Below are 17,271 nucleotides of genomic sequence, written 5' to 3'. Positions count from 1 at the left end.
AGCACTCTCCTTAAAATGCATGGAAAATACATACGTATTTCAATCAAATTCGACCAACATTTTTAGCTTAAAAAATCTAGTATATTTGGAAGCTTAAAATCTCTCAATTTCTATCAAATAATATCCATTAATCTTCTCTAAGGACCCGTACTGGTGATCACCGAGTACTGTAGTCATGGAGACCTTCTGAACTTCCTGCGACACAAGCAGGAGACCTTCCTGAACACTGTCATGAACATGCCAGAGGTACCAGAAGAGACCAGCGACTACAAGAACGTCTGTGAGGAGAAACAGTTCATCAGAAGGTATGGATCATGTTGGCATTCACCAAGCTCATGAAAAAGCAGGTGGACTCTCAGTAACCTTTATTCAACATACAGCAGCAGCCTGGTGACGTAACCACTTTGTCTGATTAGCCTCCTCCCAAACCTCCCCCTCCCCCTCTGATCCCTTCCTCCCCTCCCCTCTCCCAGTGACAGTGGGATCTCCAGTGTGTCTTCTGACAGCTACCTGGAGATGAGGCCTGGTCCCCAGCCCGTCAACTCCTCTCTGGGTAAACAATCTGTCGTTCTACCTTCTCTTTTATCAAGCACCAGTCACTGCACAAGTTTTCCATTGTATTGTTCTTTGACTAAGTTAGACATTTGGGTGGACATTGATATATTCTGTTCTATTTTATTTTATTCTATTCTATTCTATTCTATCAGACTCTCTGTGTGAGGAGGGAGGGCCAGACTCGTGGCCGTTGGACATGGATGACCTGCTGAGGTTCTCCTATCAGGTGGCTCAAGGTCTGGACTTCCTGGCAGCCAAGAACGTGAGTCACATCAACACACAGTTTCAAAACAAAGCTTGTGTAACTAGGCATATTTCACAGTTTGAGATTATGTTTGGTGATAATTGGTCACACTATATTTTTTTAAATATCATCTGACAGGTAGAGATTACCCACGGGGCACAAACTGGTTAAATCAACATTGTTTCAACATGATTTGTCAACAGTTTGTGATGTGGAATCTACGTGGAAAATGCTTTGGATTTGTTGTTTTGAGTGTAACATGTTAACCACAGGATTATGTCAACCCATTTTCAACATAGACAAACCATGTATACATTTTTTATTTATTTGTACCTCCTGCTGGGGGAAATTGGTCTATCTACAGCTATACATTCGATCTTTAACAAAGCTCAGCCCTGCTTAGCATTGATAATTGTTACTGACTATTATCAATGTGCTGTTGTGAAAACGATTGTTGAGAGATCTCCATTTAATAAATGTACTGTTGCTATCGAAGTAATTCCAAAGGGTAGGTTTAACAGAGCAAATGAAATGTAATCATATTTTATCAATAATATATCATCAATGAGGCTATTTAGGCCTATGTAACATTTGGAAAGTCATCAACGGCTATTGGTTCAATTCAACTCAGGATTCAACTAAAAATAGACCAAGGGTTTGAAGCTTTGGTTGTCTTCAAATGGAATCTACAAGTTAATAATAAATATGTTAGATTTATGTCTCCATCTAAACCAAAAATACAAGTTAAAGAATAGGATTCAATCAAATCAAACTGTATTTAAAGTATATTTACATTTTGATTTGATTTAGTCCTATTCTTTCACTTGGATGTTTGAGATGGAGACCGAATCCAACATATTAATTATTAATGTGTAGACAAACGATTAAGACTAAGTCAGTGGCTCAGATGGAACCATCCAGGCAGTAGATATAGTACATCTCCTTTAAATGTTGAAATTTGGTTGCGTTGTCAACCAAAATCAAGTCAATATTACTTTTGCAAGACAGCCAAAACATTAGGCTATTTACTATCTTACAAACTGATGTAACAGTATTTATTCAACCTTAAAATGGGTTACACATTCATGGTCACATGTTCTTTCCCATAGGGGTCACACGGGCATGTGCCCCTTCAGATTTGTCCCATTTATATTTTTTTTATAAATAATATATACATATATTTTTTTTACATAGAGTTAAGCATAATGATTATGGCTCTAGATTACATGAAAAAGCTGTTTCAGGTGATTGAAAAATGTGACATTCTCCAACTTATGGACAGGGGGCCTAGCCCCCCTCCAGACAACCGCCCTAGCCATCAAATCAAAATCTAATTTCATTTGTCACATGCTTCGTAAACAACAGGTGTAGACTAACAGTGAAATGTTTACTTACAGATCCTTCCCAGCAATGCAGAGAGAAAAAATTTAAATAATAGAAAAAATAATAACATGAGGAATAAATCCACAATAAGTAACTATTGGCAATACACAAGGGGTACCAGTACCGAGTCGATGTGCAGGGATACAAGGTAATTGAGGTAGATACAGTGGGGAGAACAATTATTTGATACACTGCGGATTTTGCAGGTTTTCCTACTTTCAAAGCATGTAGAGGTCTGTAGTTCTTATCGTAGGTACACTTCAACTGTGAGAGACGGAATCTAAAACAAAAATCCAGAAAATCACATTGTATGATTTTTAATGAATTTATTTGCAAATTATGGAGGAAAATAAGTATCTCAATACTTTGTTATATACCCTTTGTTGGCAATGACAGAGGTCAAACGTGTTCTGTAAGTCTTCACAAGGTTTTCACACACTGTTGCTGGTATTTTGGCCCATTCCTCCATGCAGATCTCCTCTAGAGCAGTGATGTTTTGGGGCTGTTGCAGGGCAACACGGACTTTCAACTCCCTCCAAAGATTTTCTATGGGGTTGAGATCTGGAGACTAGCTAGGCCACTCCAAGACCTTGAAATGCTTCTTACGAAGACACTCCTTCGTTGCCCGGGTGGTGTGTTTGGGATCAATGTCATGCTGAAAGACCTAGCCACGTTTCATCTTCAATACCCTTGCTGATGGAAGGAGGTTTTCACTCAAAATATCACGATACATGGACAGCATTCTTTGTCCTCCAAACACGACGAGTTGAGTTTTTACCAAAAAGTTATATTTTGGTTTCATCTGACAATATGACATTCTCCCAATCTTCTTTTGGATCATCCAAATGCTCTTTAGCAAACTTCAGATGGGCCTGGACATGTACTGGCTTAAGCAGGGGGACACGTCTGGCACTGCAGGATTTGAGTCCCTGGCGGCGTAGTGTGTTACTGATGGTAGGCTTTGTTACTTTGGTCCCAGCTCTCTGCAGGTCATTTACTAGGTCCCCCCGTGTGGTTCTGGGATTTTTGCTCACCGTTCTTGTGATCAATTTGACCCCACGGGGTGAGATCTTGCGTGGAGCCCCAGATCGAGAGAGATTATCAGTAGTCTTGTATGTCTTCCATTTCCTAATAATTGCTCCCACAGTTGATTTCTTCAAACCAAGCTGCTTACCTATTGCAGATTCAGTCTTCCCAGCCTGGTGCAGGTCTACAATTTTGTTTCTGGTGTCCTTTGACAGCTCTTTGGTTTTGGCCATAGTGAAGTTTGGAGTGTGACTGTTTGAGGTTGTGGACAGGTGTCTTTTATACTGATAACAAGTTCAAACAGGTGCCATTAATACAGGTAACGAGTGGAGGACAGAGGAGCCTCTTAAAGAAGAAGTTACAGGTCTGTGAGAGCCAGAAATCTTGCTTGTTTGTAGGTGACCAAATACTTATTTTCCACCATAATTTGCAAATAAATTCATTAAAAATCCTACAATGTGATTTTCTGGATTTTTTTCCCCTCGTTTTGTCTGTCATAGTTGAAGTGTACCTATGATGAAAATGACAGGCCTCTCTCATCTTTTTAAGTGGGAGAAGTTGCACAATTGGTGACTGACTAAATACTTTTTTGCCCCACTGTACATACAGGTAGGGGTAAAGGGATTAGGCAACAGGATAGAAAATAAACAGTAGCAGCAGAGTATGTGATGAGTTAAAAGAGTTAGTTCAAAAAGGGCCAATTCAAATAGTCCATCCTGATGTACTTTGTGCCCCCTCAGATTTTTGGGGTGCATGACGCCCCTGGTTTACTGCAACAATAAATGTCTACTTATGTAATCATTGAAACTGTACATGTTCATGGTCTCAGATCAGTGGAAATCTTGGCATTACTCACTTGTACCATGTACTTTAATGTAATCTCAACTGCAATCCAGGTTATTTTGTTGTGCTATTAGATGAAGCACAGTGATAACCGTTGGACTAGTAACCAGAAGGTTGCAAGTTCAAACCCCTGAGCTGACAAGGTACAAATCTGTCGTTCTGCCCCTGAACAGGCAGTTAACCCACTGTTCCTAGGCCGTCATTGAAAATAAGAATTTGTTCTTAACTGACTTGCCTGGTTAAATAAAGGTAAAATAAAATTAAAATAAATAACCCATTAAGTTGTTGTATAAATACACAAAATATCAAATCAAACTTGATTTGCCACATGTGCCGAATACACCAAATGTAGACTTTACCGTGAAATACTTACAAGCCCTTAACCAACAGTGCAGTTCAAGACGAAGAAAATATTTACCAAGTAGGCTAAAGTAAAAAGTAATTATAAAAAGTAACACAATAAGAATAACAATAACGAGGCTATATACAGGGGGCACCGGTACTGAGAGAGTGTGCAGGGGTACAGAGTAGTTGAGGTATGATTTTTATGAATCGTTCAGCAGTCTAATGGCTTGGGAGTTGAAGCTGTTGAGGAGCTTTTTGGTCAGCTTGCCGTGCGGAAGCAGAGAGTCTATAACTTGGGTGACATGAGTCTCTGACAATTTTATGGGCTTTCCTCTGACATCACCTATTATTTACGACCTAGATGGCAGGAAGCTTGGCCCCAGTGATGTACAGGGCCGTTCACACTACCCTCTGTAGCGCCTTACGGTCAGATGCCGAGCAGTTGCCATACCAGGCAGTGATGCAACGGGTCAGGATGCTCTCAATGGTGTAGCTGTAGAACCTTAAGTACACGTCCTGGTAATCCGTCTGACCCACTGGCTTTGTGAATGTTGACCTGTTTCCAGGTTTTGTTCACATCGGTTTCCGAGAGCGTTATCACACAGTCATCCAGAACAGCTGGTGCTCTCGTGCATGCTTCAATGTTGCTTGCCTCGATGCGAGCATAAAAGGCATTTAGCTCGTCTGGTAGACTCGCGTCACTAGGCAACTCGCGTCTGGGTTTCTCTTTGTAGTCCGTAATAGTTTTCAAGCCTTGCCACATCCGAAGAGCGTCACAGCCGGTGTAGTAGGATTCAATCTTAATCCTGTATTGACACTTTTCTTGTTTGATGGTTCGTCTGAGGGCATAGCGGGATTTATTCTAAGCATCCGGATTAGTCTCCCGCTCCTTGAAAGCGGCAGCTCTAGCCTTTAGCTCGATGCGGATGTTGCCTGTAATCCATGGCTTCTGGTTGGGATATGTTCGAACAGTCACTGTGGGGATGACATCATCTATGCACTTATTGATGAAGCCGATGGCTGATGTGGTGTATTCCTCAATGCCATTGGATGAATCCCGGAACATATTCCAGTCTGTGCTAGCAAAACAGTCCTGTTGTGTAGGGTCCGCATCATCTGACCACTTCCGTATTGAGTGAGTCACTGGTACTTCCTGCTTTAGTTTTTGCTTGTAAGCAGGAATCAGGAGGATAGAATTGTGGTCAGATTTGCCAAGTGGAGGGCAGGGGAGAGCTTTGTATGCATCTCTGTGTGTATCTGACTGTATTCCCAATTGAACGTTAGTGTGGTTTAAATGGTTGAAAGCGCAGTGATAATACATTTAGGTCAAAACTAAACCAAAAATCTGAAATAGATTTTCCATTGGAATTGGGTTGTCCTTTTAGATCAGGGGTCTTCAACCCTTTCTTGCCCAGGGACCCCCTCCCAGGCAACCCAGCGACCCAGGGACTCCCATTATACGTTATACGTTACCAGGCAAACACATTTTCACTAAGAACAGTTATTTAGCTGGTTAAACAAAGGTTAGCCATAGTGTTGGCAAAAATGAATGTCCAAGTCAGCCTATTGACTGGTAGCCTATTGACTGGTAACCTATTGACTGGTAGCCGATTGACTGGTAGCTTATTAGCAGGTGCATTTTCAAGGCATATGTGAGATACTCCATTGAGTGTGATCAGCTCCAGTGAGTGTAAATTGCTCAATATTAGGAGTTGAGAAACAAAGTCGACAACATTCTAGATAATATATTCTCCTCTTTTCTACTGTTTATCACTATTTATCAAAACATTGAAAAGAAAAAATATTTGTTCAACTTTTTAATTTTTACAAATATTTTCGCAGTACCTTTGCTTTGGCCATGGACCCCTGGTCCAATACCCCTGTTTTAAATTGTGGAACGTGTAGTGATAACACATTGGGAATTAATCTAACTGTTGGCTGTCTGTTTGAGTGGGTGAAAATATGTTGGAATCTCATTGATCAACATATCTAGCAAGTATTACCCAATTCCCCATGTTGTAATGATGTGGTGTGCCCAGTGGATGCAGATGAGAGCTCTTTGTGAGGTTGTGGTAAGCCACTATAAGTGATCCTCTCTCTGTCTGTCTCTTTCTCTCAGTGCATTCACCGGGATGTTGCAGCCAGGAACGTCCTCCTGACAGACCGCCGTGTGGCTAAGATCTGTGACTTCGGCCTGGCACGTGACATCATGAATGACTCCAACTATGTGGTGAAGGGCAATGTGAGCGAACAACAACAACCTCAAATGAACAACCACCTCAATAACAACATTTTCTGTGTCAGTAACAACTATTTCACGTGTTTAGTAAGGGCCCGGGCCTGGGTTTCTACTACACTATATGGAATTGTTTTAAGATGGTCATACCAAGAATCATTTAAATATTTGAATTTAGTTTTAGGCCCCTTGTCAGTATATAAAAAATATTTACCAAAATGATGAAACATTGAATTTGGCCTTACTGCTATTATCCCATAGAAACACATTGAATAATGTATTCATACATGGAAAAACAGATAGTAAGAAATAAATCAAAGGAAGTTTGTTTGGAAGTGTCCCATATCTGAGAAATATAAGAAAGATCAGGAAACTATTATAGTTTTGTTTATCCATATTTAGCCCCTTTATTAGGCACTAAACTACTTTCATATACAGTATACTGTATACCTTTGTTTCCTGGTTAAATAAAGGTTAAATAAATAAAAATACTTCCATTCATTTTATAAACTTCCGGGGGACCTTCAGACGAGTCTTGTGATGCTTGTGGGTGTCCTAGAGCGTTTGTGAGAGTCTCGCTTTTCGATGGTGAGTGTTGAGCCCAAACTGTTCAGACACTACAGACAGAAGTTGGTAGAACAGCGGTACCGACTTCAGACGAGTCCCATGGCGCTTGTGGGGGTCTTAGAGCAAAACGGAGAACACCATCGTGTTTGTGAGAGTCTCAACTTTCGAAACCAAACTGAACCGTTCTCCTGGTCTGACAAACACCACTGTAGCTCTGCCACCTTCCACCGCAGATGCGGAAGGCCGACATGGGCGGATGTGGTGGACTGAGTCTATGCAAAACAGATATACAGATATATCAAGCTTAAACAGACATATTTTAATGGGGACTTTTGTATTAAGCTAATTGAAGTACACGTCGCGCTGACTTCGACTCTAGGGGGAAAAGGTCAAGACACTCCATTTCTCTGTTGCCTGCAGTCATGGCAATTGTAGTTTGCTTTTGAGGTTGTGTTGCGTATTAAATATAAACTGTTAAATATACACATTTTAATATGTATTTCCTCACACTATGTGTCTGTAGGCGCGTCTGCCAGTGAAGTGGATGGCTCCAGAGAGTATTTTTGATTGTCTCTACACTGTCCAGAGTGACGTCTGGTCCTATGGGATCCTGCTATGGGAGATCTTCTCTCTAGGTGAGCTGGCATAAACATGCATATCTAAACACAGTGGAATCTCATTGGTGAAGTCATTCAGTCGTTCTTCTTAAATTGATTGTGTTTTGTTTCATTTCGGTAGGAAAGAGCCCCTACCCCAGTATCCTGGTGGACACCAAATTCTACAAGATGATAGAGTCTGGTTATCAAATGTCCCGGCCAGACTTTGCCCCTCCAGAGATGTAAGTTACACATTAAGGGCTTTTAGGTTTCAATAACCTTGTCCCCATGCTAAAATGAGGCAGAAGTTTTTAAGATTTAAAGCACCATATTTTTCCCCACTGAGTAAGCCCAGCTTCATTGGGATACAGATTCATGCATATTACAATATCCTTTTATATTTTTCTGGAATACTTAACAAAGACTCCCTATATTCCAATCATACTCCCTTTTCAGCATTTATGATAAAAATAAATATATTTATTGTGCCTTTTATTAATGCATTAAGCATGGCCGATTCCAGATTACTTCCTCTGAGCCCCAAGTTACAAAGCTCCCCTCAAACATCAAACACACCACAGAAACAAGAAATAAATAGTGTATTTTTCCCCCGAGGCTCTGCACATCTGTGAGTGTCAATTTTCCGTGGTTGTCACACTACCCAGAATATTTGTGTTGTGAGGCCAGAGACAGATAGACAGAGGCTACAGAGACTGAGTTACAACCTAGTCATCAGGGACCCTTTGTGTGGGGGTAAGTTAGTCCTCGATCAGGCATGGTACTGTGTGGTGGTGAGGTAGTCCTTGATCAACCATGGTTCTGTGTGGGGGTGAGTTAGTCCTCTGTCAGGCATGGTTCTGCGTGTTAGCCACATGATCAGCAGGCTGGAGTCCGGAACAGTGTCATTTCACAGCCCAGGCAGGGAGAAGACTGGTGGGACTGTGGTGGCGTTTATGAGGGGTGCATCTCTGTGCGTCACAATCAACCATGCTTATCATTGTAGTGTCTAGATACATAGAACACTTTTTGACCAAACTTTGGGATTGTAAGTAGTACAAAGCAGAAGTATGGCAGGTGAAAAGTACACCTTACAGTAGCAACAGTCATCAAAATTGTTAAAAGGTTTTAAAAACAATTATAGGAAATGAAACAGTTGGACAATGGATGAAGATACTTCAAACCTTTAGAATGTTTAAAGGCACGGGATAATTTAAAGGCACGGGATAATTTAAAGGCACGGGATAATTTAAAGGCACGGGATAATTTAAAGGCACGGGATAATAGGCGTGTGTGTCTTCTCTAAATAAACAATTGAAATAGGGCTGCAATGCAGCACATTAAAGCAGAACCTTTACATGTTTGTGTTTCATAATCATCACAGTTAAAACAGGAGAGCAATATCTATCTGGTAAAGTCCCCAAAACATAGATTTACAGTATAAAACAAACAGTTGGATGGTCACACTATTGATTCAGGAGGACAGTTACCACAGCCGTCGCCAAGAAAACAAGAGTGTGTGCCGCCATTTCAGCACCATCAGCTGGCTGGACAGAGCCTCTCCAGCCGTCTATAGCGGACCAGCATTCAAATCAAATCAAATTGTATTTGTAACATGCGACAAATACAACAGGTGTAGTAGACCCTACAGTGAAATGCTTACTTACAAGCCCTTAACCAACAATGCAGTTTTAAGAAAGAAACTAAAAAATGCGCGGGGGCAACGGTGCCGAGGTAATGAGGTAATGTGTATATGTAGGTAGAGTTATTAAAGTGACTATGCATAGATAATAACAGAGAGTAGCAGCAGCGGAGAAGGGGGGTGTGGGGCAATGCAAATAGTCTGGGTAGCCATTTGATTAGATGTTCAGGAGTCTTATGGCTTGGGGGTAGAAGCTGTTTAGAAGCCTCTTGGACCTAGACTTGGAGCTCTGGTACCGCTTGCCGTGTGGTAGCAGAGGGAACAGTCTATGACTAGGGTGGCTGGAGTCTTTGACAATTCTTAGGGCCTTCCTCTGACACCACCTGGTATAGAGATCCTGGATGGCAGGAAGCTTGGCCCCGGTGATGTACTGGGCAGTACGCACTACCCTCTGTATAATGCCTTGCGGTCAGAGGCCGAGCAGTTGCCATACCAGGCAGTGATGCAACCTGTCAGGATGCTCTCGATGGTGCAGCTGTTAAACCTTTTGAGGATATGAGGACCCATGTCAAAACTTTTCAGTCTCCTGGGGGGCAATAGGTTTGTCGTGCCCTCTTCACAACTGTCATGGTGTGCTTGGACCATCTTAATTTGTTGGTGATGTGGACAACAAGAAACTTGAAACTCTTCACCTGCTCCACTACAGCCCTGTCGATGATAATGGGGGCGTGCTCGGTCCTCCTTTTCCTGAAGTCCACAATCATCTCCTTTGTCTTGATCAAGTTGAGGGAGAGTTGTTGTCCTTGCACCACACGGTCAGGTCTATGACCTCCTCCCTATAGGCTGTCTCATTATTGTCAGTGATCAGGCCTACCACTGTTGTGTCATCAGCAAACTTAATGATGGTGTTGGAGTCATGCCTGGCCGTGCAGTCATGAGTGAATGGGGAGTACAGGAGGGAACTGAGCACGCACCCCTGTGGGGCCCCCGTGTTGAGGATCAGCGTGGCGGATGTGCTGTTACCTACCCTTACCACCTGTGGGTGGCCCGTCAGGAAGTCCAGGGTCCAGTTGAAGATGGATGTGCTTAGTCCCAGGGTCCTTAGCTTAGTGATGAGCTTTGAGGACACTATGGTGTTGAACGCTGAGCTGTAGTCAATGATCAGCATTCTCACGTAGGTGTTTCTTTTTGTCCAGGTGTGAAAGGGCAGTGTGGAGTACAATAGAGATTACATAATCTGTGGATCTGTTGGGGCGGTATGCAAATTGGAGTGGGTCGAGGGTTTCTTGGATAATGGTGTTGATGTGAGCCATGGCCAGACTTTCAAAGAATTTCATAGCTACAGATTTGACAGTCATTTTGGCAGGTTACCTTAGTGTTCATGGGCACAGGGACTATGGTGGTCTGCTTGAAACATGTAGGTATTACAGACTCAGACAGGGCGAGGTTAAAAATGTCAGTGAAGACAGTTGGTCAGCGCATGCTCGGAGTACACGTCCTGGTAATCAGTCTGTGAATATTGACCTTTTTAAAGGTCTTACTCACATCGGCTGCAGAGAGCATGATCACACAGTCATCCGGAACAGCTGATGCTCTCATGCATGTTTCAGTGTTACTTGCTTCAAATCGAGCATAGAAGTAATTTAGCTCGTCTGTTGGGCTCATTTAACTTCTTGAATCTACTTGAGACGCACATGTCCCAAGTAGGCACCTGGAAATGCAAATGCGCTACGCTAAATGCTAAATGTACTCGTTAAAACTCAAACCTTGATCAAAATTCACAAGCAGGGTATTAAATTAAAGCTACACTCGTTGTGAACCTAGCCAGCAAGTCAGATTTTTAAAATGCTTTTCGGCGAAAGCATCAGAAGCTATTATCTGATAGCATGCACCCCCCAAAATGCCAGCTCGACACGTAAACAACAGATTTTGCGATAGACGGCGCTACCCAAAACGCAGAAATAAAATATAAAACATTCATTACCTTAGACGAGCTTCTTTCTTGGCACTCCTATATGCCCCATAAACATCACTATTGGGTCTTTTTTTCGTTTAAATCGGTCCATATATACCCAAAATAGCTTTGTATAGAAGTAGTGTCATTCAGAAAAATTCATCGTTTTTAAACGCTGCGTAATTTTTTAAAATTAAAAAAGTCGACGATAAACTTTCACAAAACACTTCGAAATCCTTTTGTAATCCAACTTTAGGTATTAGTAAACGTTTATAATCTATCAAAACGATTACAGGGCGATGTCTCTTCAATAGGTCCTCACTTCAAAAACAATGCAATCTGATCTCTCCTTGAACTGCATCCGGGTGAAGACTGGAAAACTTGGGGTCAGACAGATGGATTTTCCAACAATTAATTCGATTGAAAATTAGTACAATGGCGCCATCGTGCGGAATTTGTATGAAGTGCAGGCAAATTTCCATTAAATTCTGTTCTCCTTTAACAACTGGTGGAAGTGACTTATGGAAATTATTTTTTGCTTTCAGAGAGCAGTTTTTCTTGCGTTTTTCAATGAAACACACGCTCTGTTATAGTCACAGCCGTGATTTAACCAGTTTTATAAACTTCAGAGTGTTTTCTATCCACACATACTAATCATATGCATATACTATATTCCTGGCATGAGTAGCAGGACGCTGAAAAGTTGCGCGATTTTTAACAGAATTTTCAAAAAAGGGGGGGGTAGATCTAACATTAACTGGTCAGCTTGTGGCTGTGCTTCCCTTTGTAGTCTGTAATATCCTGCCACATCCGACGAGTGTCGGAGCCAGTGTAGTACGATTTGATCTTAGTCCTGTATTGACGCTTTGCCTGTTTGATACTTCATTGGAGGGCATAGCAGGATTTCTTGTAAGCTTCCGGGTTAGAGTCCCGCTCCTTGAAAACAGCAGCTCTAACCTTTAGCTTCTACATCTGCATTGCTTGCTGTTTGGGGTTTTAGGCTGGGTTTCTGTACAGCACTTTGTGACATCGGCTGATGTAAAAAGGGCTTTATAAATACATTTGATTTGATTGATAGCTCAGTATGAATGTTTCCTGTAATCTATGGCTTCGAGTTCCACTTCGTGTCCCACTTGTTGTTGATTCTTCACAAAAAAATACAGTTTTATATCTTTATGTTTGAAGCCTGAAATGTGGCAAAAGGTCACAAAGTTCAAGGGGGCCGAATACTTTCGCAAGGCAGTGTATGTACGCACTGTCACTGTGGGGACGACGTCATCAATGCACTTATCGATGAAGCCAGTGACTGATCTGGTGTACTTCTCAATGTCATCGGAAGAATCCCGGAACATATTCTAGTCTGAGCTAGCAAAACAGTCCTGTAGCTTAGCATCTGCGTTATCTGACCACTTTTTTATAGACTGAGTCATTGGTGATTCCTGCTTACATTTTTGCTTGTAAGCAGGAATCAGGAGGATAGAATTATGGTCAGATTTGCCAAATGGAGGGTGAGGAAGAGCTTTGCATTCATCTCTGTGTGTGGAGTTAAGGTGGTCTAGAGTTTTCTTTCCCTCTGGTTGCACATGTAACTTGCTGATAAAAATTAGGTAAAACTGATTTAAGTTTCTCTGCATTAAAGTCCTCGGCCACTAGGAATACCGCCTCTGGATGAGTGTTTTCCTGTTTGCTTTTAGTGATATTCAGCTCATTGAGTGGGGTTTTAGTGCTAGTATCGGTCTGTGGTGGTATGTAGACAGCTACGACAAATACAGTTAAACTCTCTAGGTAGATAATGTGGTCTACAGCTTATCATGAGATACTCTACCTCAGGCGAGCAAAACCTTAGATACCATGCACCAGTTGTTGTTTACAAATATACATAGGTCCCTGCCCCGTGTCTTACCAGAGGCTGCTGTTCTATCCTGCCAATAAAGTGTATAACCTGCCATCGGTATGTTATTAATGCCACGACTCGGTGAAACATAAGATATTACAGTTTTTAATGTCCCGTCGGTAGGTTAAACATGCTTTCAGTTCGTCCCATTTATTTTCCAGCAATTGAACGTTGGCTAACAGTACGGATGACAAAGGCAGAGTAGCCACTCGTCGCGTGATCCTCACAATGCACCCCGATCTCTTTCCGTGAAATCTCTGTTTATTTCTCCAACGAATGACGGGGATAACGGCCTGTTCAGGTGGTTGGAATATATTGTTCCCGTCCGACTCATTAAAGAAAAATTGTTCATCCAATTTGAGGTGAGAAATCGCTGTTCTGATGTCCAGAAGCTCTTTTCGGTCATAAGAGAAGGTAGCAGCAACATAATATGTACAAAATAAGTTACAAACAATGCAAAAAATAATAATAAATAGCACAGTTGGTTAAGAGCCAATTAAAATGACAGCCTTCCTCCCTGGGCCCCAAATGATAAATGTCAGTCAAATATATATATACAGTACCAGTCAAAAGTTTGGACACACCTACTCATTCAAGGGTTTTTCTTTATTTATACTATTTTCTACATTGTAGAATAATAGTGAAGACATCATAACTATGAAATAACACATATGGAATCATGTAGTTACCAAAAAAGTGTTAAACAAATCAAAATATATTGATTTGTAGCCACCCTTTGCCTTGTAGCTATGCACACTCTTGGTATTTTCTCAACCTGTTATACTGAACAAAAATATAAACTTGACATGCAACAATTTCAACGATTTTACTGAGTTACAGTTCATATAAGGAAATCAGTGAATTTAAATAAATTCATTAGACCCTAGTCTATGGATTTCACATGACTGGGCAGGGGCGCAGCCATGGGTGGGTCTTGGAGGGCATAGGCCCACCCACTTAAGAGCCAGGCCCACCCACTGTGGAGCCAGGCCCAGCCAATCAGAATTCGTTTTTCCCCACATAAAGGCTTTATTACAGATTGAAATACTCCTCAGTTGAATCAGCTGTCCGGGTGGCTGGTTTCAGACAATCCTGCAGGTAAACAAGCCGGATGTGGAGGTCCTGAGCTGGCGTGGTTACTCGTGGTCGTGTAGTTGTGAGGCCGGTTGGACATAATGCAAAATTCTCTAAAACGACGTTGAAGGCCGCTTATGGTTGAGAAATTATCATAAAATTCTCTGGCAACAGCTCTGGTGGGCATTCCTGCAGTCAGCATGCCAATTGCACGCTCTGTGGCATTGTGTTGTGTGACAAAACAGCACATTTTAGTGGCCTTTTACTGTCCCCAGGACAAGGTGCACCTGTGTAATGATCATGCTGTTTAATCAGCTTCTTGATATACCAAACCTGTCAGGTGGATGGATCCTCTTGGCAAAGGAGACATGCTCACTAACAGGGTTGTTAACAAATGTGTGCACAACATTTCTGACAAATAAGCTTTTTGTGGGTATGGAACATTTCTGGGATCTTTTATTTCAGCTCATGAAACCAACACTTTACATTTTGATATGGACATGGAGTGGTTTGAAAGACCATAGAGCTCCATATTGAGACAATCTTCTCCCTGATTCTTGAGGGCCTTGCATGTTGTAGTGAAATGTAGTATTTTTAATACTGTATTGTGACCAATAACAATATGATCTTGATGCCCCACCAGGTATACGATCATGAAAATGTGCTGGAATCTGGAGCCAACAGAGCGACCCACCTTCAGTAAAATCAGCCAGCTGATTGAGAGAGTCCTTGGGGAGCAGCCCGAACATCTAGACCAGGTAACACAGAGAGGGAGATGGATGTTTAACATGGTAGATATCTCTCTTATCAGAATAAAACAGCATCGACGCTAAGGAGAACATAAAACATCTTCCATTGTCAAACTGGATTGACAATACTAAAGCATTATCTGAAGATAGCAGTACCCTAACTTCTAGGTGTTCTCCTCTCCCAGCAGTACCAGAACATCCAGCAACAGGACATGGTGATTGAGGAGTTGGAGCCGTGTGATGATGATGACGACAAGACAAAGTTTTGTGATGGCTCCTGTGACCAGTCCTGTGAACATGAAGAGGAGGAGCAACCTCTGATGAAGACCAATAACTATCAGTTCTGCTAAAAACTCCCTGGCATCATCAAACTATCCACATTCTGATCTGAAATTCTTCATTCATTCTATCTTCTGCTCACTGTAGAATCATTCTAGGAGCGTATATCCATAGAAATGGAATTGGGATATTTTCATAAAGCAATGAATGCCTGAAAAGCAATTTTTAAGTTCTCTTTTGGCTTGTAGATATACAGGCAGCTGAAAAAGTAATGTGACTTGCTATATACTGTGACTTGAGATACCATGTCTTACGCAGGAGATAATTGATCTAATCACAGATAGTGCCTTAGTTATGTACTTAATATATGTAATGCCTTATTGTATGTTCATTAATTACTTTTTCTTCTTCTATGGTTTGAGATGTTCTCTTTTAAGTCTATGCACCAATGATGGACCTACCCTGAACATACTGTTCTGTCCACAGGCTTCTAGTTATTTCCTCTGTTCGTACATACTGTGCTGTTGGCACTATGGTGAGATTGAACAGACTGTTCTGTCCACAGCCTTCTAGCTATGTCCTCTGTTCGTACATATTGTTTTGTTGCCACTATGGTGAGATTGTTGATTTCTTAGTTGTAGACAAGAATGCTGCTGTGGTGTTTTAATTCACGTTTGTCAGCGGGTTCACTTCCACATTGTTGAACAAGCTTTTTTTAACATGCTATATGCAGTTTTCAGAGGCAGCAACAAAACAGTAGCAAACAGTGCAGATTTTCGAATGTTTGCCTATATATGTTGGGCCAGTAATTGAAAGGTCACTGGTTCAAATCCCTCAAGGTGAAAAATCGGTTGCTGTACCCCAATTGCTTCAGGGACGTCATTAATAATGGCTGATCAAGGCTGTGACCCCACTCTCTGTGGGTGTCTCGGGGAGAGTTGGGATAGAGAGAGAGACATGATGTAACATTATATGCTATGGTAGGGAACGATCAGGATGAAAGGAAGGTAAAAATGTGGATCCAAGTATGGACAATACAAACATGTGTTTGATGGCCATGTACTGTTATAATCGCCACCCGGCACAGCCAGAAGAGGACTGGCTCAGAGCCTGGTTCCTCTCTAGGTTTCTTCCCAGGTTCCTGCCTTTCTAGGGAGTTTTTCCTAGCCACCGTACTTCTACATCTGCATTGCTTGCTGTTTGGGGTTTTAGTCTGGGTTTCTGTATAGCACTTTGTGACATCGGCTGATGTAAGAAGGGCTTCATAAATAAATGTGATTGATTTATTTGATACCATTCCACTTATTCTGCTCCAGCCATTACCACAAGCCTGTCCTTACCAATTAAGGTGCCACAGACCCCCTGTGATATCTATACCGCTCAATATTTTGATGTTCATCATCAGTATGATAAAACGTGTGAATTATGGCACAAAAAAATGGCTTCATTGTTTTGAATGTAGCATTCAGCTAATACTGCCTACTGTAATTACCACGATGTCAGATAAAAGCTATAAGTCAGTTAAAGTCTATATGTCAACTATAAGTCCGATAACAGTTACTTGGATTGTTAGCAGCTATTCTGAATACTGTTGCAGTGGAAATGAGAGAAAAGTAAGAGATTTCTAGGTAGTGTATGTATGGTGTAATGTAAATTAATAAATGTTTATTTTCACTATACTGCTTGAAAGCCAAAAACAGATTCTTTGTCATTAAATCCTTTGTTGTTTGCTAACCAAATCACTGTACTGTCTTGGAAGGAGTGTAATTATATTCAGACAATATGCACAAAAAAAATAAACTTAAATAAAGATGTCTCGCTTCCCTTGGATATACATTATATTTCCCTGTGGACTTGTTTCAACAACATTTCAGCCTACTCCATAGT

The 17,271-nt window shown here is 41.4% G+C and overlaps 1 protein-coding gene across 3 annotated transcripts in view; it reads left to right on the top strand.

The window, feature by feature from the left end:
- The window catches only part of LOC110504828 (macrophage colony-stimulating factor 1 receptor 1), a 28,493-nt gene extending 11,295 nt beyond the window's left edge, over positions 1-17,198 (top strand). For 2 of the 3 annotated variants that reach the window (XM_021583663.2, XM_021583661.2), the window contains exons 15-22: positions 143-305; positions 474-553; positions 708-817; positions 6,516-6,638; positions 7,723-7,834; positions 7,938-8,037; positions 15,000-15,114; positions 15,291-17,198. In XM_021583663.2, coding sequence (XP_021439338.2) covers positions 143-305; positions 474-553; positions 708-817; positions 6,516-6,638; positions 7,723-7,834; positions 7,938-8,037; positions 15,000-15,114; positions 15,291-15,455 — 968 coding nt within the window. In that variant the 3' untranslated portion in view covers positions 15,456-17,198. The remainder of the gene's footprint in view (positions 1-142; positions 306-473; positions 554-707; positions 818-6,515; positions 6,639-7,722; positions 7,835-7,937; positions 8,038-14,999; positions 15,115-15,290) is intronic. The other variant, XM_021583662.2, reaches the window with a different exon arrangement.
- Positions 17,199-17,271: the final 73 nt, after the last annotated feature.

The sequence above is a fragment of the Oncorhynchus mykiss genome, chromosome 31, assembly GCF_013265735.2.
Source record: "Oncorhynchus mykiss isolate Arlee chromosome 31, USDA_OmykA_1.1, whole genome shotgun sequence".
Taxonomy (NCBI): Eukaryota; Metazoa; Chordata; class Actinopteri; order Salmoniformes; family Salmonidae; genus Oncorhynchus; species Oncorhynchus mykiss.
This window is presented reverse-complemented; position numbering and strand designations above follow the sequence as displayed.